The sequence below is a fragment of the Lepidochelys kempii genome, chromosome 10 (assembly GCF_965140265.1).
Source record: "Lepidochelys kempii isolate rLepKem1 chromosome 10, rLepKem1.hap2, whole genome shotgun sequence".
NCBI lineage: Eukaryota > Metazoa > Chordata > Testudines > Cheloniidae > Lepidochelys > Lepidochelys kempii.
The window spans coordinates 75751998-75768358 of record NC_133265.1 but is presented as its reverse complement, the minus strand read 5'-3'; the positions used below and the strand labels follow the sequence as shown (position 1 = coordinate 75768358).

The following is a 16361-nucleotide window of genomic DNA, read 5'->3' as shown; positions in this document are numbered from 1 at the left end:
ATTCTGTAACTATCCACTTCCCAGTTTGACTCAGGAGATACTAATAGGTATATCAGAATCAGCAGTTTCTACTCTTGCCTTGTACGTTTGTTTTTCTTGCCATAAAAGATGTCCAACTGGCTGAACACAAGCCAAAGCTAAAGATTTCTTCTTGTTCTCTGAAGAGAAGGTTGCTGAGATGTATCAGTAAGTCATATTACAGTTGTAATTATGTGTCATTAAGAAGGCCCTCAGCATAAAGACTAAGGATCAAATTCACCCCTAGTATAAACAGCTACAACACTACTGAAGTCATGCTTGTGTCTGCAAAATTTGAGGGGTATAGTGAAGGCATAGTACATATTTCCTACCCTAAATTAGATCTGGATTTCTGTATTGCCATGCTGAACTGCAGATAGCAGCTCTTCTGTGCAATCTATACTTTTTTTAAAAAACAAAGAGATTAGAAGACACTTTATTATTAAAAATCAATAATGTTATTGAGTTTGTTTAAAGGGCACATTAAAATTAGAGATGTCAAATTTGTTTTTAAACCCATCTTCATTCCCGCCCTGTCAAGGGCTCGACAAAAAATTGGAGGCATTTTTGCCCAGAGGGAGCACAACTCTACTCAATGCAGTTGGGTGTTTTAGGATGATGGCCTCCGAGAGCTGTATAAAGGCTGAAAAGCAATAAAGCATCACTTATTCTTTGTCCACTGAGTGCTACTAAAAAGAACATTCTCTCATTACTATATGTAATATATAGGACAGTGAAACCAGAATACAAGTATCTGCAACCAATTTAATCTTGCCCACTTACTGCGACTTTTCACTATCAGAAGTTCCATGGCACCAGTTCCTCTAAACACTATACAATGATGAGGCTGCACAGGTGCTACATTTATTTTCTTAACAAGATTTGCAGCACAACCAAACAAAAATAACTGCTGTTTTCCAGCTATTTAGCTTGTTTGCTTGCATTTTTAGGAGCTTCACAGCAGGTGAAGGGTATGACAAGACTTGGGAAGAAGGGGTTTAAGCTGTCTAGAACCTTATTTTTAGGATATTGGCATAGCAGACACTTTCCTAGTTGGAACAACTGCTAAGCTTCACCGAAACATAACTTTTGTGGCTTAGGAAGATAACATGACAGTTGCGCCTCTACACAATTCTTCACCCCCTTCTGATGATTCCTGTTCCGTACACCACAATCTCAGGAGCCACACTTCTATCTTTTGAGAGTCAGTTAAGCTTTGCCACATAATTCAGTGCAGCTCTGCTGCATTTATTTAGTTCTAACGAGCTGCTTAGTACAAGAGGCTTTGCATAAAGGCAATGTGTGGTAAAAACCACCACAGCAGACAGAAAAGCTAGTACCACTTCAGAGGTATTTCAAAATATGCTGGGAAAAGACCAACAAAATTCAAAACGTATCCTTCTACTTAAGTCATTATGGGTAAGAGATACAGGATTGAGTTGTTGCATTAATTGGCTGTACTAATATAGCTGTTCCAATTCTTAGAGACAATATATGGGTAGTTTTGGGAGATGGGAAATAGTGACAAGAATTCTCCAGTAATACACCATTGCATATTTAAGATTAAAGATCTATTCTTAAACATTGAGTATGTTGGAGTAGATATATCTGTTCTAAAAGAGAGACTTCACAACCAGGTTTATGTTACTTAGTTCTAAAATACTAAACTCTAGTTTTCAGAGTAGCAGCCACATTTGTCTGTGGCTGCAAAAAGAAAAGGCGGACGTGTGGCACCTTAGAGTCTAACAAATTTATGTGAGCATAAGCTTTCATGAGCTACAAGCTCACTTCATACTATAGTTGTAATCAATTTCTATAAATAATCAGGACAACATAAGTTTTACATTTTTATTAACCAAAAGAACCCACAGGGCTCATAAATACAAAATACAATCATATCCTTGTATGTTAAAGTTTTGAATAGCAAGGTTTTTTTTTTTAAACCTGTTTCACAGTTATTAAAAACTAACCACGTGCATGCTAAATTTGTTATCGTACAAAGGACCGGATTCTACCCTCTAAACCTGGTATTAGACAGCAGAACTGGACCTTCAAACTTTCATCGTTTCCTTAAAAGATCCTTGTGTGCTTAAAAAAATCATCTTTTTGCGACAATGTAAGGCCACAGTTTTCCTGCAAACAAAAAGCAATCCAAGGATTTTGATTTTTTTTTTTTTTTTTTAATTAAACTAGAGATGCTTCTTTACCTTTCATTGACACATACTCTTGCTTGCATGATCAGGTTTGTACCAACATACTACCCAGATAACATATCAACCATTAGGTTTTATAGTCATTATAATCACCTCGTATTTTTTAGGCTAATATTCTGTATTACTAACATGAAAGTTAAACAATAGCCTGGCTATCAGTTTAGTTAGGACGGAAATGATATTTTCGTTGGGGGGATAGAGAGCGCGAGCGAGCGCGTGTTCGTTCCCTGTTAAGGTGCTGTAAATTAAAATACTGCATTGACTAAATGGAGCATGCCATCAAAAGGCAAGACAGCTATATTGAACTTGAGACTTTAAGACAACTCCAAGTGTCTTCTAAAAGATGGAGTCAAATTTTGGTTAAAGCTGCATTTGCTAGAGAAGACAATAGTTAAACTTGCAAATGAAAAAAACTGCAGTTTTAAAATATATGTATCTGCATCAGTACCACATCTATTATACAGAATGGTGAGTCAATAGTTAACTGAAGAGCTAGAAATTAAAGAAAAAAAGTGATACTAAAGGATGGAGACAAAGTGAAAATAAATATGCCTGCAGAAAAATCCCTGTTTCACTTAAAGATTTTTTTTTAAATAAAACCATTTAAACACTTAAAACTGTAGTTTGATAGAAGTTGCTATGACACTTACTTTTAATCACCAAAAAAATACAGTGTTCTACCATATGAAGCACTAGCATCTCTAACCCACAACCCTTTTGTCAGAGATACAAAGTGGTTTTAGCAGTTCAAAAAACCATATATCTAACACTACTGTAAACTGGACATTTGCACATTGAGAATGCCATTTTTCTGCTGCTTTTTTTCAAGTGAACTGCTGACAGTGTGGTCATCTGTTAGATTATCTACAAATTCATGCTTAGTAGGAAGCAAACATTCTACTCTAGACGAAGGCAGTAAGGGCAGGCAGCACCTTCATCCTTAGCAGCAAGAAAAATCTCACTGTTCTAAGTTACCTGAGGAAGAAAACAGTAAAATATTGCACCAAAGCAAAATTAGACAAGTAAAATACTAGAGTATGGATAACAATGAAGAGTACAGCCTCCGATGACAGACTAGGTCTTTGAACAAAATCACAGAAACCAGTGGAAAAAATGTGCGCCTTTACAGAAGAATGTTCCTTTGCTGGTTGATTGTGTCCAAATACATTTGCTTTCTGCTTTGTCTTCAGATCTAAACTAAATTTATACTCCTCCCCAAATCCCCTGCCTCTTTTTCATTTGTTAACCGCAGAAATTATTTAGGGTCCCTTTTAGAACCTTGCAGATTAGTGCGAGTCTTAGATGTTTTTGGATTCAGTCTGACCCTTAATAGATATCCAAAACAGAGGTAGGCTTAAAAGGCTTTTGAATAAATTCACTTTGATAAATATATCTGCTACTGGCAAGAAGTCATTCTCTGTTCCTTGCCTTGCATCCCATTATCATGCTATCCACAAGCTTAAGATACACACACAAATTATTATAGGAGCACAAGAGGCAAGAATAATTCCCTTGAGATCTCTTAAATCCCCCCCCCCCCCACAAACCCCCACATAGTGCATAAGCTGTTATCGAAGTAGTTTATCTTTCACACAGTAAAGACTTGCCTTCATAATATTGCAGTAATAGCTATATTTTGCCATCCATGACAACTTTAAATTCAGCATGAATGATGAAATAGTACCACTTGACTGATGTTAGAAGGATATGTTCCCATGAAAAGTTTGTTTGTAGCTGGAGTTAGAGCTGGAACTCTAGTTTTTAGTTAGTGTTCCTTTTCTTGATTACAGACAGCGCAAAATGAAGTCCCTGCAACACAGGAGAATCTTTTGGAAATTCTATCCTACCTCTCATATTCTTGAGATACAAATGTACTTTAATTCAGATTCTTCCAAGCAGTTCTTAAGTGTAAGTACATTTTCATTCCTCTTTGATACATACTTAAAACTCTTGCTTGTACTTTATGTAGTATCTCTTCTTTATGAATATTCTCAAACACTTCCCACACCTCGAATCTTGGCTGCTCCCACTTAGCCACATACATTTGACACCCACATCTCCCATGCAGACTAATCCAAAAGGGATTCTTTTCACGCCAAACATGCTCAGATTTCCAACTCCAATTGCCTTTGCATTTTGTTTCTGAACTTAAGCTCTTAACGAGAAAGCAGTTTCCTTTTAGCTTTACTAACAGCTGAAGCATAAGGGTTTCCATTTAATCACAATACAGCTATTTCGAATATTGTTTAGAGCATGAATGAAACAGACTGGATCTCTTCTATATGAGTAGGATGTGGATCAATCTGTAGACAGAAAAAAAATCAAAATGTTTACTTCCTATACATTCATGTAATATTTAAACCTTTTATGTAGTTTGACATGAAACTTATTTACAAATCTAATAGCAGCATGTTGTTTTATTTACCTCTGAATAGAGAGGTGGAGGCTGAAACCGGAACTCCTGTATATAGGCAAACATGTGACCACATAATTGTTCTTCATAGTCAACTGGTTGTGAGTAAGCAGGAACATGTCTAGAGAACTCTTCTTGTGATACTATATCAGCATAATTTGGTGGTGCTTAAAAAAAGAGAGATGCCACTGTCAAATAATAAGTTCATTGAATGATTCACTTGTTTCTAGATTGTGTATGTATCACAATTCCTGATAACATTAAGAAATTTACATCCCAATAGAACAATGAAAAATTCTACAAATATTAGGTATTTTATTTTAATGACACTACATCTGGTGAACAGTAAATTCATAAAAAGAACGGAAGTACTTGTGGCACCTTAGAGACTAAAATTTATTAGAGCATAAGCTTTCGTGGACCACAGCCCACTTCATCGGATGTGTGCATGTGTGTTCGTACACACACACACGTTTGAAGTTACCATACAAACAGAGGCTAATTAGTTAAGATGAGCTATTATCAGCAGGAGAAAAAAAAACTTTTGTAGTGATAATCAAGATGGCCCATTTAGACAATTGATAAATTTGTTAGTCTCTAAGGTGCCACAAGTACATTGTCAACTGTCTAAATGGGTCATCTTGATTATCACTACGAAAGCTTTTTTTTCTCCTGCTGATAATAGCTCATCTTAACTAATTAGCCTCTCTCAGTTGGTATGGTAACTTCCAGCTTATCTATCTATATCTTCCATTCTATGCATCCGATATAGTGGACTGTAGTCCATGAAAGCTTATGCTCTAATAAATTTGTTAGTCTCTAAGGTGCTACAAATACTCATGTTCTTTTTGCAGATACTAACATGGCGTCTGCTCTGAAACCGGTCAGTAAATTTATAGGGTATGCCAATTTTATGGTATTAATAAACTGAAATGATTCAAAAGGCAAATTACAAGAATTGAAGCTTTAAACTGGCATAACAGTCCCTGCTTCTATTATAGATATCATGAATCCAGATGAGAAAAGTTCAAAATACATACCTTCAGGGTGTTCTGGCATGGTCAGTGCCAACCAACTCATGTCCACGCTGAACTGGCCGGCGCTGGAGTTTCTGCTTGAAAACCCAGTACATGGAATTGTGCCAATCACCAGTGGCAATTCAATCATCAACTTGTTAGCACCAGGAATATGGATATACACCTGTGTGACAAATCCCACCCCACCCACATACAAAAGAATGAGAGGAGTCATGAAGATACAATGGAACTGAAGTTTATAGAAGCAGACTTCCTTTATGTAAGTTATTAAAAAAACAACAAATTTAGTGATTCCAGATAAGAAAAGTATAGCTAGTACTTGATAAAGCATAGAAAAGATAATAGTTTTAAGGTTGTCTCTAGATGACCTTTTCCTCTTGTTCTGTAACAAGTTTTGACAGAATCTTGATGCAAATAACTTTCAGGTTTACCTTTCCACTTCTGACTTGTCTCCATCCATCTAATCACACATTTCAGACCCACATTTTTCCCTGATAAACTTTACACGTGTAAAGCCCAACTAATTATTCCCCCTAAATTCTCTGCACTTCCTCCATCACAATAATTCCTGTCATTCAGTTTCAATAACCCGGTAATAACTTCAATTCCTTTCTTTGCCCCTCATGCCTGCAGGCCATGCCCCATTCTTGCTATTTCCTTCTCCATAATATACTGGAGAGCTGTCTGCAAAGAGAAAACTCTTCCATACCCTGCTCACCTTCCATCTTGTTAATTGAAACTTCTTCCTCTCTGGTCTCCAATACTGACAGCAACCAGTCACTATAAATTATCTTCTTTACCTAATCTGACATTGTCTTCTTTGTTGGAAAGAGATTGTGCCCCATTCTTGCTGTTGTCTATGTGAAGTCACTGATATGTCTGTAGTCTGATACATCTGTAGTCTGTTTTCCACCTCTATACGAACGTTTATTTTACTTTAAAGTCTTAAGATGTAACATGAAACATTCACACAACTGCATAACTATTAAGCATATAATTTGAACTTGATTATTTTGAAGCACTAAGTTTATTGGTAACAAACCTGTACTTACAGCTAAAGAATACTCTACTCTGATGATACAACAGTTAAGAATGGAAGGGGTTACAGGTGGGATTTTCAGAGTTTTCCCATTCCAGGTATCTGTACTCCCAGAAGCAATAGGGTTTCCTCGTACATTGGCAAGCATCTGACGGAAAGTCTTTGTCTTCCCACTGGCTAGATAAGTCTGTGTCTGGAAAATGGCAGCTTTTGGAACAATCAAACGAGAGGAACAATTCTCAATTTCTGCATAGATCGGTATGGCTTCCTCTAAAAATAGAAAAGTCTTGTAAATAAATGTGCAGTTTTCTAGCATCTATTATTTGAGGACAACACACTTTACGAAGTCTGCAAGTCATATGAATGTAGGATATTAGTTTTGTTCATCCCGTTAATGTACTCTACCTTTGTAAACTGGTGTCCAGAGTTAACACCTTTTTTTTTTAAATTTATCAATGTTTATAAACTAGACATGTTGTAAAAGTTTGGTTTGCTAGATGTATTATAGTGTTTCTCTAAGAATATCAGCAAAATACTTGCACTTCGAGAAGGCCTGTGATAAGCACTTAGATACATTGGGACATATTAGTAAATATATAGTTCTACAGAAAAAAACTAAACATACCATCCTAATAGAACAGTCTGCCTGCCTAACAGATTTATTCTGTTGTCCTTTACACTCCTGGTATCTCAAATGTAGACCACCTTTGGAATAAGAACACTAGCTTTCAATTTGCATTACCAACAGATGTAATCTTTTAACCAAGTTTACACAGGTCTGATTTCACTAACTGCTAAATGAGAAGTATTCATTTAACTGTTGTTACAAACAAGCGTTGGTTTTGCACTGCTTCTGTGTTTGAAGACATGACCTAAAAGCTTGATTATTAGGATTACGGTAATATTCACAAGCTTACTTCAGAGTTGAAGAAAATTCTTACCATTACAATATCCCTTCCTCTCAATTTTGGCACTCAGAGAGACTGGACCAGAGGTGAAAAACCAACAGCCAACCATCTTCTCCTGGCTTCTCAAAACAGGTATCTACAAAAAACACAATAATAAAAGTTTTTAATTTCAAATGGCAAAAGTTTGCCAGCTATTTTCACTGTGAAATTAAAGTTAATGGATACAGAGTTTTGAAATCTAGCTCAGAACCATTTTGGGATGAAATCCTGGTAGTGCTATTGAAGACTGTAGGAGTTTTCCCATGGTCTTCAACCAGAATGTGGTCATTTCCAAGTTAAAAAAACTCATCCAAACTGAATCCAACATAAAAACTATTAAATGTAAAAGTTATTAAAGTGACCTACGTACATTTTCAATGAATTTGAATTTCATCTGTATGGAAAAAGTTTAATGCATGGAAGTTACAGCCAAGTTTTACAGTCACTGCCTTTAAAAGGGCCAAGAGAAAAATATCTTCCCCGAAGGGCAATCATTGTATTTGGTTGTTTACGTTAATATTTAATTTTTATGCAAGAAAATGAAAGTAATTAGTTTAGCTTTTATTTCACCCATTAGCCTGGAACCAGCAACTATTTGGCAGATAAAGAAAAAGTAAATTATATTTTACCTATCAATCAATCATAGTGAAGTGTGGGTGAGCACGTTTTGTGCCTGAGCTGGTCTATTTTCATAGTAATTTTGCAAGGGCTGAGTTAAACTACAAACAAACATTAAAATTCAGACCTAAGCGATGAAAGCAACAGCTCTCCCACAGCAGGACTGTCACGTTAGCTGAAATTCACATTACCTGTGCAAAGCTCCAAAAGATTGCTACAGTAAGCTTACTAAATGCAACTAAACTAAATGGGTGATTGACATTGAATCCCAGCTTACCATAACTCAAAGTCAGGATCCAAGGCATCTACCTATCTAGCTCACTGTCACTAATATAGTCCTAAAAAGATTTGCAGCAGCCAGTATTACTGCAGTCCATGAAACCGGAGCCACAACCCCGACACAGTCTTTGAGACACCTTGATGCACTGCTCCATGGCATTCAAAGTATTGCTCTCCCAGTTTTGGTGCACTATGGCAGCCTGTCCCCCATGTACTACAGAACAGTTGCAGCTATGAATAGAATGCAAAAAACAATTATATATTAGGGGTTCCCAAACTGTGGTACGCAAGCTTGATGTTCCATCCATTCACTTAACACTACATTTTTAAGATGGTGGTATGTGAATCAATGAAGTGTGGGAGCCACTGAAAGGCCCCAATCTTGTAACTTGTTGAGCACAAGCGGAGTCTCATTGACTTTCACCTGTGTGCAATGAGCTGTGGAATCTGGTCCTAAATATCCAAATTCCTGTTCTCTGTAATCAAAGTTGCATAGTATCATCAAATACCATCACGTCCTTAACCTCATACCACCATTATCAACACATAAACAGATACATTTTGGACAGTCACTATAAATTTCATTGAAAAGATACCTGATGCTCAAATCGGATTCTCTATTTTAGGCTATTGCTTAGAAGATGAACTGTGCTTTTCTTTACGATGTATGGATATGAGCGAAAATGTTTTTTTTTTAAATTAAAAAAATCTGCTTTTTTTAAAATTAGAAATTCAGGTTGCGACTTCAACATCACAAGTCACAAATGAAACGTCAATCAACTGAGATGTGATTTTTAGTTGGATTGTTTGAAATTTTAGTTTTAGATTGTTTGTAACTACTTATTTAACATGAATGGATAATTACATTTTGAATAAAACCAGACTTTGTAAAAGAAACAGGAGAGAGCCCACAGTAAACGCAGTCTGAGACATCAAGTAAGTCTTCCAGCAAAACACAACGATTTGGGTAAAAACATATCCAGCCTTCTTTACTTTTTCTCACACATACACACACACTAAAAGGGGCACAATCCCAATGTTAGAAGAAGGTTCTTTGCAGAATGAATTTAAATGATGTAACTTTAGATTCCTGCTGAACAACTCTTCATATGGTGTCCTTAAATGATTAAGTTTGAAAATCCTTTTTTAAAGTTTATAGTAACAATGCAAGTGCCTTTCAAATAAATATTCAATATTATCCACATTAATTAGACAATATTGCCTATTTTTGATTAATAGAGTTGTGTATAATGCAAGGACTAGATCTGCTCCTTACAGATGTCACTGCCAAAAGATTTACATAAAAGTTCTAAATTTTAAAGAAAGAAAAATGAAACAAGAAGGATATACTATATTAGGAGAAAAGTAAATAATCTAACATAAAAAACCCCACATCTTAGCCTCATCAGTATTATGATGGAACGTTAAACATTATCTTAGGTATTTCTATGAAGCAGATATTCATTCATTCATATTCAAATGAATAGCCATTAGGTCCTAGCTGCTATCATGAAAGTGCAAGGTATAATTTTATATGATTTTGATAATATGGGTTTAGATAAAAGAATCTAGCTCATTAGCTTTCATCTTGCCTATTCTGTTGTTACTTATAGGCTGATGTTTCTTACTCTACAGTATTTCTAGTGATTATTAGAAGTTCAGTGCTTTAATGTGGCCAAATCCGTTATAAGAAATAACGGAAAAGATCTCTGAAGCAGCTGCATTCATGCACTTAATGTTAGAAAATGACATGCAAAATGGAAGGATACATAGCATAATGGCCAGAGCTTAAATGACAGTCTCAGCATGATTAATACTCTTCTGTAATTACTGTTCCTCAACCTACTATTATTGGAGTTTAGGACACTGCAGCCCTGTGAATGTAGCTGCTCTGGTAAAAGTAACTACTTTAGGCTTGTGCATTATTATTATGAAGCCTTATTGATGCATTTCAAGCCTGCATAACTTTTTGGCAAAAGCAGCCCTGCTGGCAGGGATGTAATCAATGGTATTAAAAAAGCCACTCTGTTTGCAATTCACACAACCCAAGATCAGCTATTTATAGAGAGCTTAGAAGGGAGCTTATATGCTTTCAGAAATCAGCAAATGACAGGCCATGGTACCACTGAACTGGTTACAGCTGGGTATGAATACTTCTTGAACACAGGTTTAAAAAAATTGCTCTTACCAATAAAGCTGGTGAGTTGACATCAACATGGCTGATAACCTGAAGTTCTCTCTTTACACTTTGATCAGGTACTACAGGCCTTTCCAGAACTGCTTTCACACAGTACTGAATACTGCCATACTTTCCACTAAAAGAGGTCACCAAAGGTCTGAAACAAACAGTCATAAAAACATTTCCACATAGAAGCTTATAACTTAAACACTAAATATCTCTCTCTCACCCCCCCCCCCACCTTACTCCTTATATTTACTTTTAAATCCGCTTAGACAACAAAAACAACCACACCAGTTTTACTTTGATTCTCATACATTAGCACAATGCTGCAATGATGGAGTCAAATATGGTAGTGTTATATTTCTATTGGATTCTCCCCCCCCCCCCCCAATGTTATGGGAAGATTTCTATTTAAGCCTTTGGGGAAATGATAATACATAAGGCAAGCCTATGTGATGGCTGGTCAAGATAACCATATAAAAGTTGATTAATCTGATATAAAGAAATCAAAACAAGAGATTAAGTTGCTCCAGTTACTTTAGTTATTCTTCAAGAGCAAAAACTTTCAAAATCATCATTCTGCGTTATATTATTTTACTTACTCATGTGGAAGTTGAAAGCTGAATGGGAATTCATGTTTTCCAGCTTCTAACAGGAATAAGCCATCTTCACCTGTAGACGAATGAGGTTATAATTTTTTAAACAAAATATTAAAAATAGTTTATATAATTTATGGAGTTTTATTTGGATGCAAAAGGGACTCACGGTGACTTCAATGGGCTTCAGCTCAGACCCCATATATTCACCAAGTTCACTGGTGAACTAATGAAACTAGGGAAATGTGTAGAACTGAAGTTTCAACACTTAACTCTAGCAACATTCTAATAACATTTCCCCTTAAGTAATTTATATAAGGTTCTTGTTTTTGGGAGGAAGGGGTTAATCCACTTTTATAATTAGCAATCCAAACTTTATCAGTAAAAGATGGTTAATCACAAAAGTTCAATATTCAATACATACTCAGGTTACTAATATAAAAAAATCTTACAGTATGTTACAAAAGATGTTCTATTAAGACAAAATATTTAAAAATTCTAATTTTCTCCTTATATTTAGTTTTCACTTTGCTTAGACAACGAAAACAGACATGCTAGTTTTACTTTGATTCTCATGCACTAGCACAATGCTGCAATGGCTGAGTCACAAACATGGCAGTATCATGTGAACAAGTGTTTCTATTGGATTTTCCCCTCCTCCAGTTCATGGAAAGATTTCTATTTTGTTTCAATACTCACCTTTCATTCCAAACTCAACCATTCTTTTAAATCAAACCAATGTAGCTTTGGAAAAAAACATTATTTTTAAACTACTCATCAATTATCACCTCAAATAAGTGTACAATATCCCATTCACTCAAAAACCATACCATACAATATCATTAAATATACAAGAACTTTGTTCTTGTGTCATTAAAGAGCCTACCAAACAAGTTTGAAATTCCTTATATTTCAACTTTCAAGCATCCAGCATGGTCTCATTTCCAAATAAAGGCAGTGCAACAAATTTAGCTTTGTTTTAATGATTTTTCAAACTATAAACAAGGAAAATAAGCTTTTCAAGCTTCAAGTTTGGTCCTGTATTCTTGAAGAAACACTATAGTACATAATTGAATTTCCTTAAGACGGTATAAGGAGGCCAGCTGCTCTGAGAGTCTCCTTGCTGAGGATTTGAAAAACTGTTTACAAGGTACTCTAACATGCCTAAGTTCAAATCATGTGGATTTTGAACTAAGAATGTAATTGAATGGCTACATAATCAAACAAATATAATGCTAAACAGGATAGATTCAGGTGGAACACAAGAAAGGGATGGGGAAAAAGGGAAAGTTCAGGCTAACCGGGCACACTTTAGAACTAGATAAGTTCAAATAGGATAAGATCAATGGCTATTAGCCAGGACGGGCAGAGATGGTGTCCCTAGCCTCTGTTTGTCAGCAGCTGGGAATAGGGGACAGGCGATGGATCACCTGATGATTACCTGTTCTGTTCATTCCCTCTGGGGCACCTGGCATTGGCCACTGTCAGAAGACAGGATCCTGGGCTAGATGGATCTTTGGTCTGACCCAGCATGGCCATTCTTATGTTCTTTAGTATATTTTGGGTGTATTGCTCCAAATACACCCCAAAAACCGCTTGTGTTGGAACAGTTAATAAAAAGCAGCATTTCAAACAGTCACAATTGAACAAATCCCCTTCAATTGCATCAATGAGGACAAGTCAATGACAAGTTTGACTTCTCCAAATAGAAGCTGACAGCACATAAAATGTTTCTCAACAGGTGTAAGTTACTGTTTATTAACCCTCAAATCCCTCCAAACGACAGATAGGATTTTTTCAACTTCTATGGACCCAGAGAAGGCCACATGGCAATTTTCTAGAGTGTTACAGACACTCAAGGAGTGGAAAAGGGGACTGCTACCATGTATTGCTCTGAACTGTTAAAAAGTTAATTTAGAAATCTAATCAAAGCATCTGTATTTCTCAAACAAATGCATTTACTCAAATTTTACTAGATACTTCTTAGCAGCTTGAAAGAGAAGTGGATCAGAAATGCAAAACGTTTGGCTAAAATCCCACAGTGAGCCAGGAAGACAGCTCAGGAGCCTCATCTCTCATTTCCCCAGCTACAGCTACCCAGGAAACGTCACACCTATTTTGGGAACTCACTTCCCAAGTTTCCCACTGATGACACACCTGAAAATAAAGGCCAGCTGCGGAAGAGAAGCGGCAGCTAACCCATTACCATTGCAAAAGTCAGAGTACCGCGGGCGTGACACGGGCACTGGACATCTCCCCAGAGCACGGCTGGCTCCCCAAACAGGGTTAGCAGGGAAGGCGAACAGGAAGACACAAGAAACAAATCACCAGAAAACCAGACAAGTCACCAGAGGGGACGCTTGGCTCCACAAGGCCAGCCCCTTGCGCAGGAAAAGATTACCATCAACCCCGCCTACGGAGCCCCCTCCCGGCTCACCCCTTCGGACCCTGCCCGCCCGCCCGCCCCTCACCTGCCGGGGGCTGCCGCAGGAGGCTCTGCCGGACGTCCAGATACCGCACTTCGGCCTCCCGCCGGGGCCCCGGGACGCCCCGCCCCGCGGCCCCGCGGGCCCGGACGGACGCCTTGCTCCAGGCCGCCCAGGCCCGGCCCGTGGCCTCGAGCCGCAGGGCCCGGAGAAGCAGCGGCCCCGCCAGCTCCACCAGCACCTGGCCCGACACCGTGTCGCCGCTCGAGTAGCCGCCCCGCCGGGCCTCATCCTGGAGCACCAGGGCCAGCTCCTTCACCTTCCCCGCCGCCGCGGGGACCAGGCCGGGCCCTGCCGCCTCCGCCGCCATCGCCCCACGGCTGCCGGGGAAACCAACCGCCGCCGCCGCCGGTCGCTTTAAACCGGTCCGCCTGGGCCGGCACCTAGCTGGCGAAAGTCCCACCCACCGCGGCGTCTTATTGGTCACCTTCCGTCTCTCTGGTCCACTATTTGCCGCCTCCCTGTTCAGTCAGGGGCCTTTTCCCAGCACACGCCTCGAATGCGTCACCCTGCGTGATCACTCATGTTTGGCCAATAGGGTGGCAGCAGTGTCGCGTGAACAAAGCTTTGATTGGAGGACAGGCGGCAGCGCGGCCAATCAGAGGGCACATCTACCATGTGCCCAGGCTGTGGGTAAACAGGATGGGAGGGGGGGAAGGCGAGGGGGCGGAGCTAAGATAGGGGGTGGGGCACTCAGGGAAAGGCTTTTGCCAGGGCTTCCCTGCAGCTCGTGCGGTGTGGTCACCACGGTGCCTCAAGGGGGGGCGGGGAGGCTGGAACATGCAGGTCAAGCTCCTGACTGTCTGGAGGGCAGCAGGGCCTGCCCCATATGCAATAGAGAGACCTTGGCATCCTCGGGGGTGGTTTTGGAAACCACTGGCTCACTGTTCAGCTAGGGTTGACTCCCATCCGGGTTTTATCCAGACAGTCTGGTTTTGGACTTCTGTGTCCGGGTGCCTAGGGTTGCCAGGTGCCCAGTTTTTGGAGACCTGCCGACCCTCCTGGTTTCGCTGGGAATCTCCCAGAGGATACTGAAGCCAATCCGGGAGATTTTAGGGCGCTAAAAATCTGTTATGTTCTCATTCCTAGCACTCCTCTTATTACCACCAAAACCCAGACGCTGTGGGATTTCCTCTTTGTAGTAAATGTGCACGACCTGGAACTTTGCCCTATATTTGGGCTTTATCGCAGTGGTGGGCAACCTGTGGCCCATGGGCCGCTTGCGGCCCGTCACGGTAATCCGCTGATAGGCCTCCAGACAGTTTGTTTACATTTGCAAGGCTGCCCGCAGCTCCCAGTGGCTGCAGTTCGCTGTTCCTGGGGCAATACTACTAAAATTACCCACAGATATTCCTTTGGATTTTCTAAGCAAGGCTTGCGTTGCCTGTGTTCACACACCTTTTTGTCTTTGCTCTCTGAGATTATCCCAGCAAACAAATGTTGGAGAATTTTCAGTGCAGGTGAATTTTGCATCTGAAACCATGAATACTTGCACGAGAAACTTGGTTCTAACAGTTAGTTAACCTATAAAGCTCAAATTTTGAATATAGTGCTTGTAAGTTGCAACTAACTGTTCAAACACCATCAGGACCAAGTATATCAAAATTATTCACTGCTGCTCATGAGCAGAAAAAAAAAAAGAAGATAAAAATAGGTTAACTAAGTTATTTGCAGTGGATTATTTGCTCAAATTTGGTACTGAATATACATTCTCCCAATAGTTTCACAGTATCCTCATGACTGGCTACTCTCCACCAGTATAACCTCAGGCTCTTTCTTCCACAAAACCAGATACACTGCCATGGGAGAGACTGGGCAGCCAATGAAGAGCAGGAATATAGGGAGGAGGAATGGGGGAACACTCAATTTTCCCACACAAATGAAGAGGGCACTGCAAAATGAGGAACATTCGAGATGCCTAGATAGGAATCAGACTGAGAATTTGTCTGAGAATTTCCCCTGATGATCACATTACTAGCAGGAAGAAAAGGAGTACTTGTGGCACCTTAGAGACTAACACATTTATTTGAGCATAAGCTTTCGTGAGCTACAGCTCACTTCATCGGATCTGAAGTGAGCTGTAGCTCACGAAAGCTTATGCTCAAATAAATTTGTTAGTCTCTAAGGTGCCACAAGTACTCCTCTTCTTTTTGCGGATACAGACTAACACGGCTGCTACTCTGAAACCTGTCATTACTAGCAGGGTGATCAGTCTAGTCTTAGAGTTCACAAGAAAGTGGCAAGAGGCTCAGGTCCCCTGAGAAGGATACACAGTGATGTAAAAAAAGTTTTCCCAGAGTAAAAACTAAGTAAAATGGAAGATCAGGACTTGGCTCATTAATGGTGGTTTTAAAGAAGTGTCTGACTATATATAGAAATATATAGAGGTGGTCAAGGCAGAATACTGGTGAGAAGAGTTATGGGGGAATTATATCAATTATAAGTAAACTAGCTTCAGAGTAACAGCTGTGTTAGTCTGTATTCGCAAAAAGAAAAGGAGTACTTGTGGCACCTTAGAGACTAACCAATTTAT

General features: G+C 39.1%; 1 protein-coding gene across 1 annotated transcript; it reads right to left on the bottom strand.

Annotated features, from left to right (window-relative positions):
* Positions 1-1852: 1852 nt before the first annotated feature.
* ARRDC4 (arrestin domain containing 4) lies at positions 1853-14217 on the bottom strand. Its single transcript, XM_073304249.1, has 8 exons — positions 13814-14217; positions 11349-11418; positions 10753-10900; positions 7662-7764; positions 6734-6990; positions 5685-5844; positions 4657-4811; positions 1853-4534 (listed from the first exon to the last, which is right to left on the bottom strand). The coding sequence occupies exons 1-8, from the start codon at positions 14136-14138 to the stop codon at positions 4478-4480; spliced, it is 1275 nt and encodes a 424-aa protein (XP_073160350.1). The 5' UTR covers positions 14139-14217; the 3' UTR covers positions 1853-4477.
* Between the last annotated feature and the right edge of the window lie 2144 nt (positions 14218-16361).

Bases quoted from the DNA above. Each gene is read 5' to 3' on its own strand.
- ARRDC4 (XM_073304249.1), bottom strand. From the start codon at position 14,138: ATGGCGGCGGAGGCGGCAGGGCCCGGCCTGGTCCCCGCGGCGGCGGGG. The intron at 11,419-13,813 runs GTGAGGGGCGGG...ATTCGTCTACAG, and splicing joins CCTGCGGCAGCCCCCGGCAG to GTGAAGATGGCTTATTCCTG. The intron at 7,765-10,752 runs GTAAGAGCAATT...TGTTTTTTGTAG, and splicing joins TCAACTCACCAGCTTTATTG to ATACCTGTTTTGAGAAGCCA.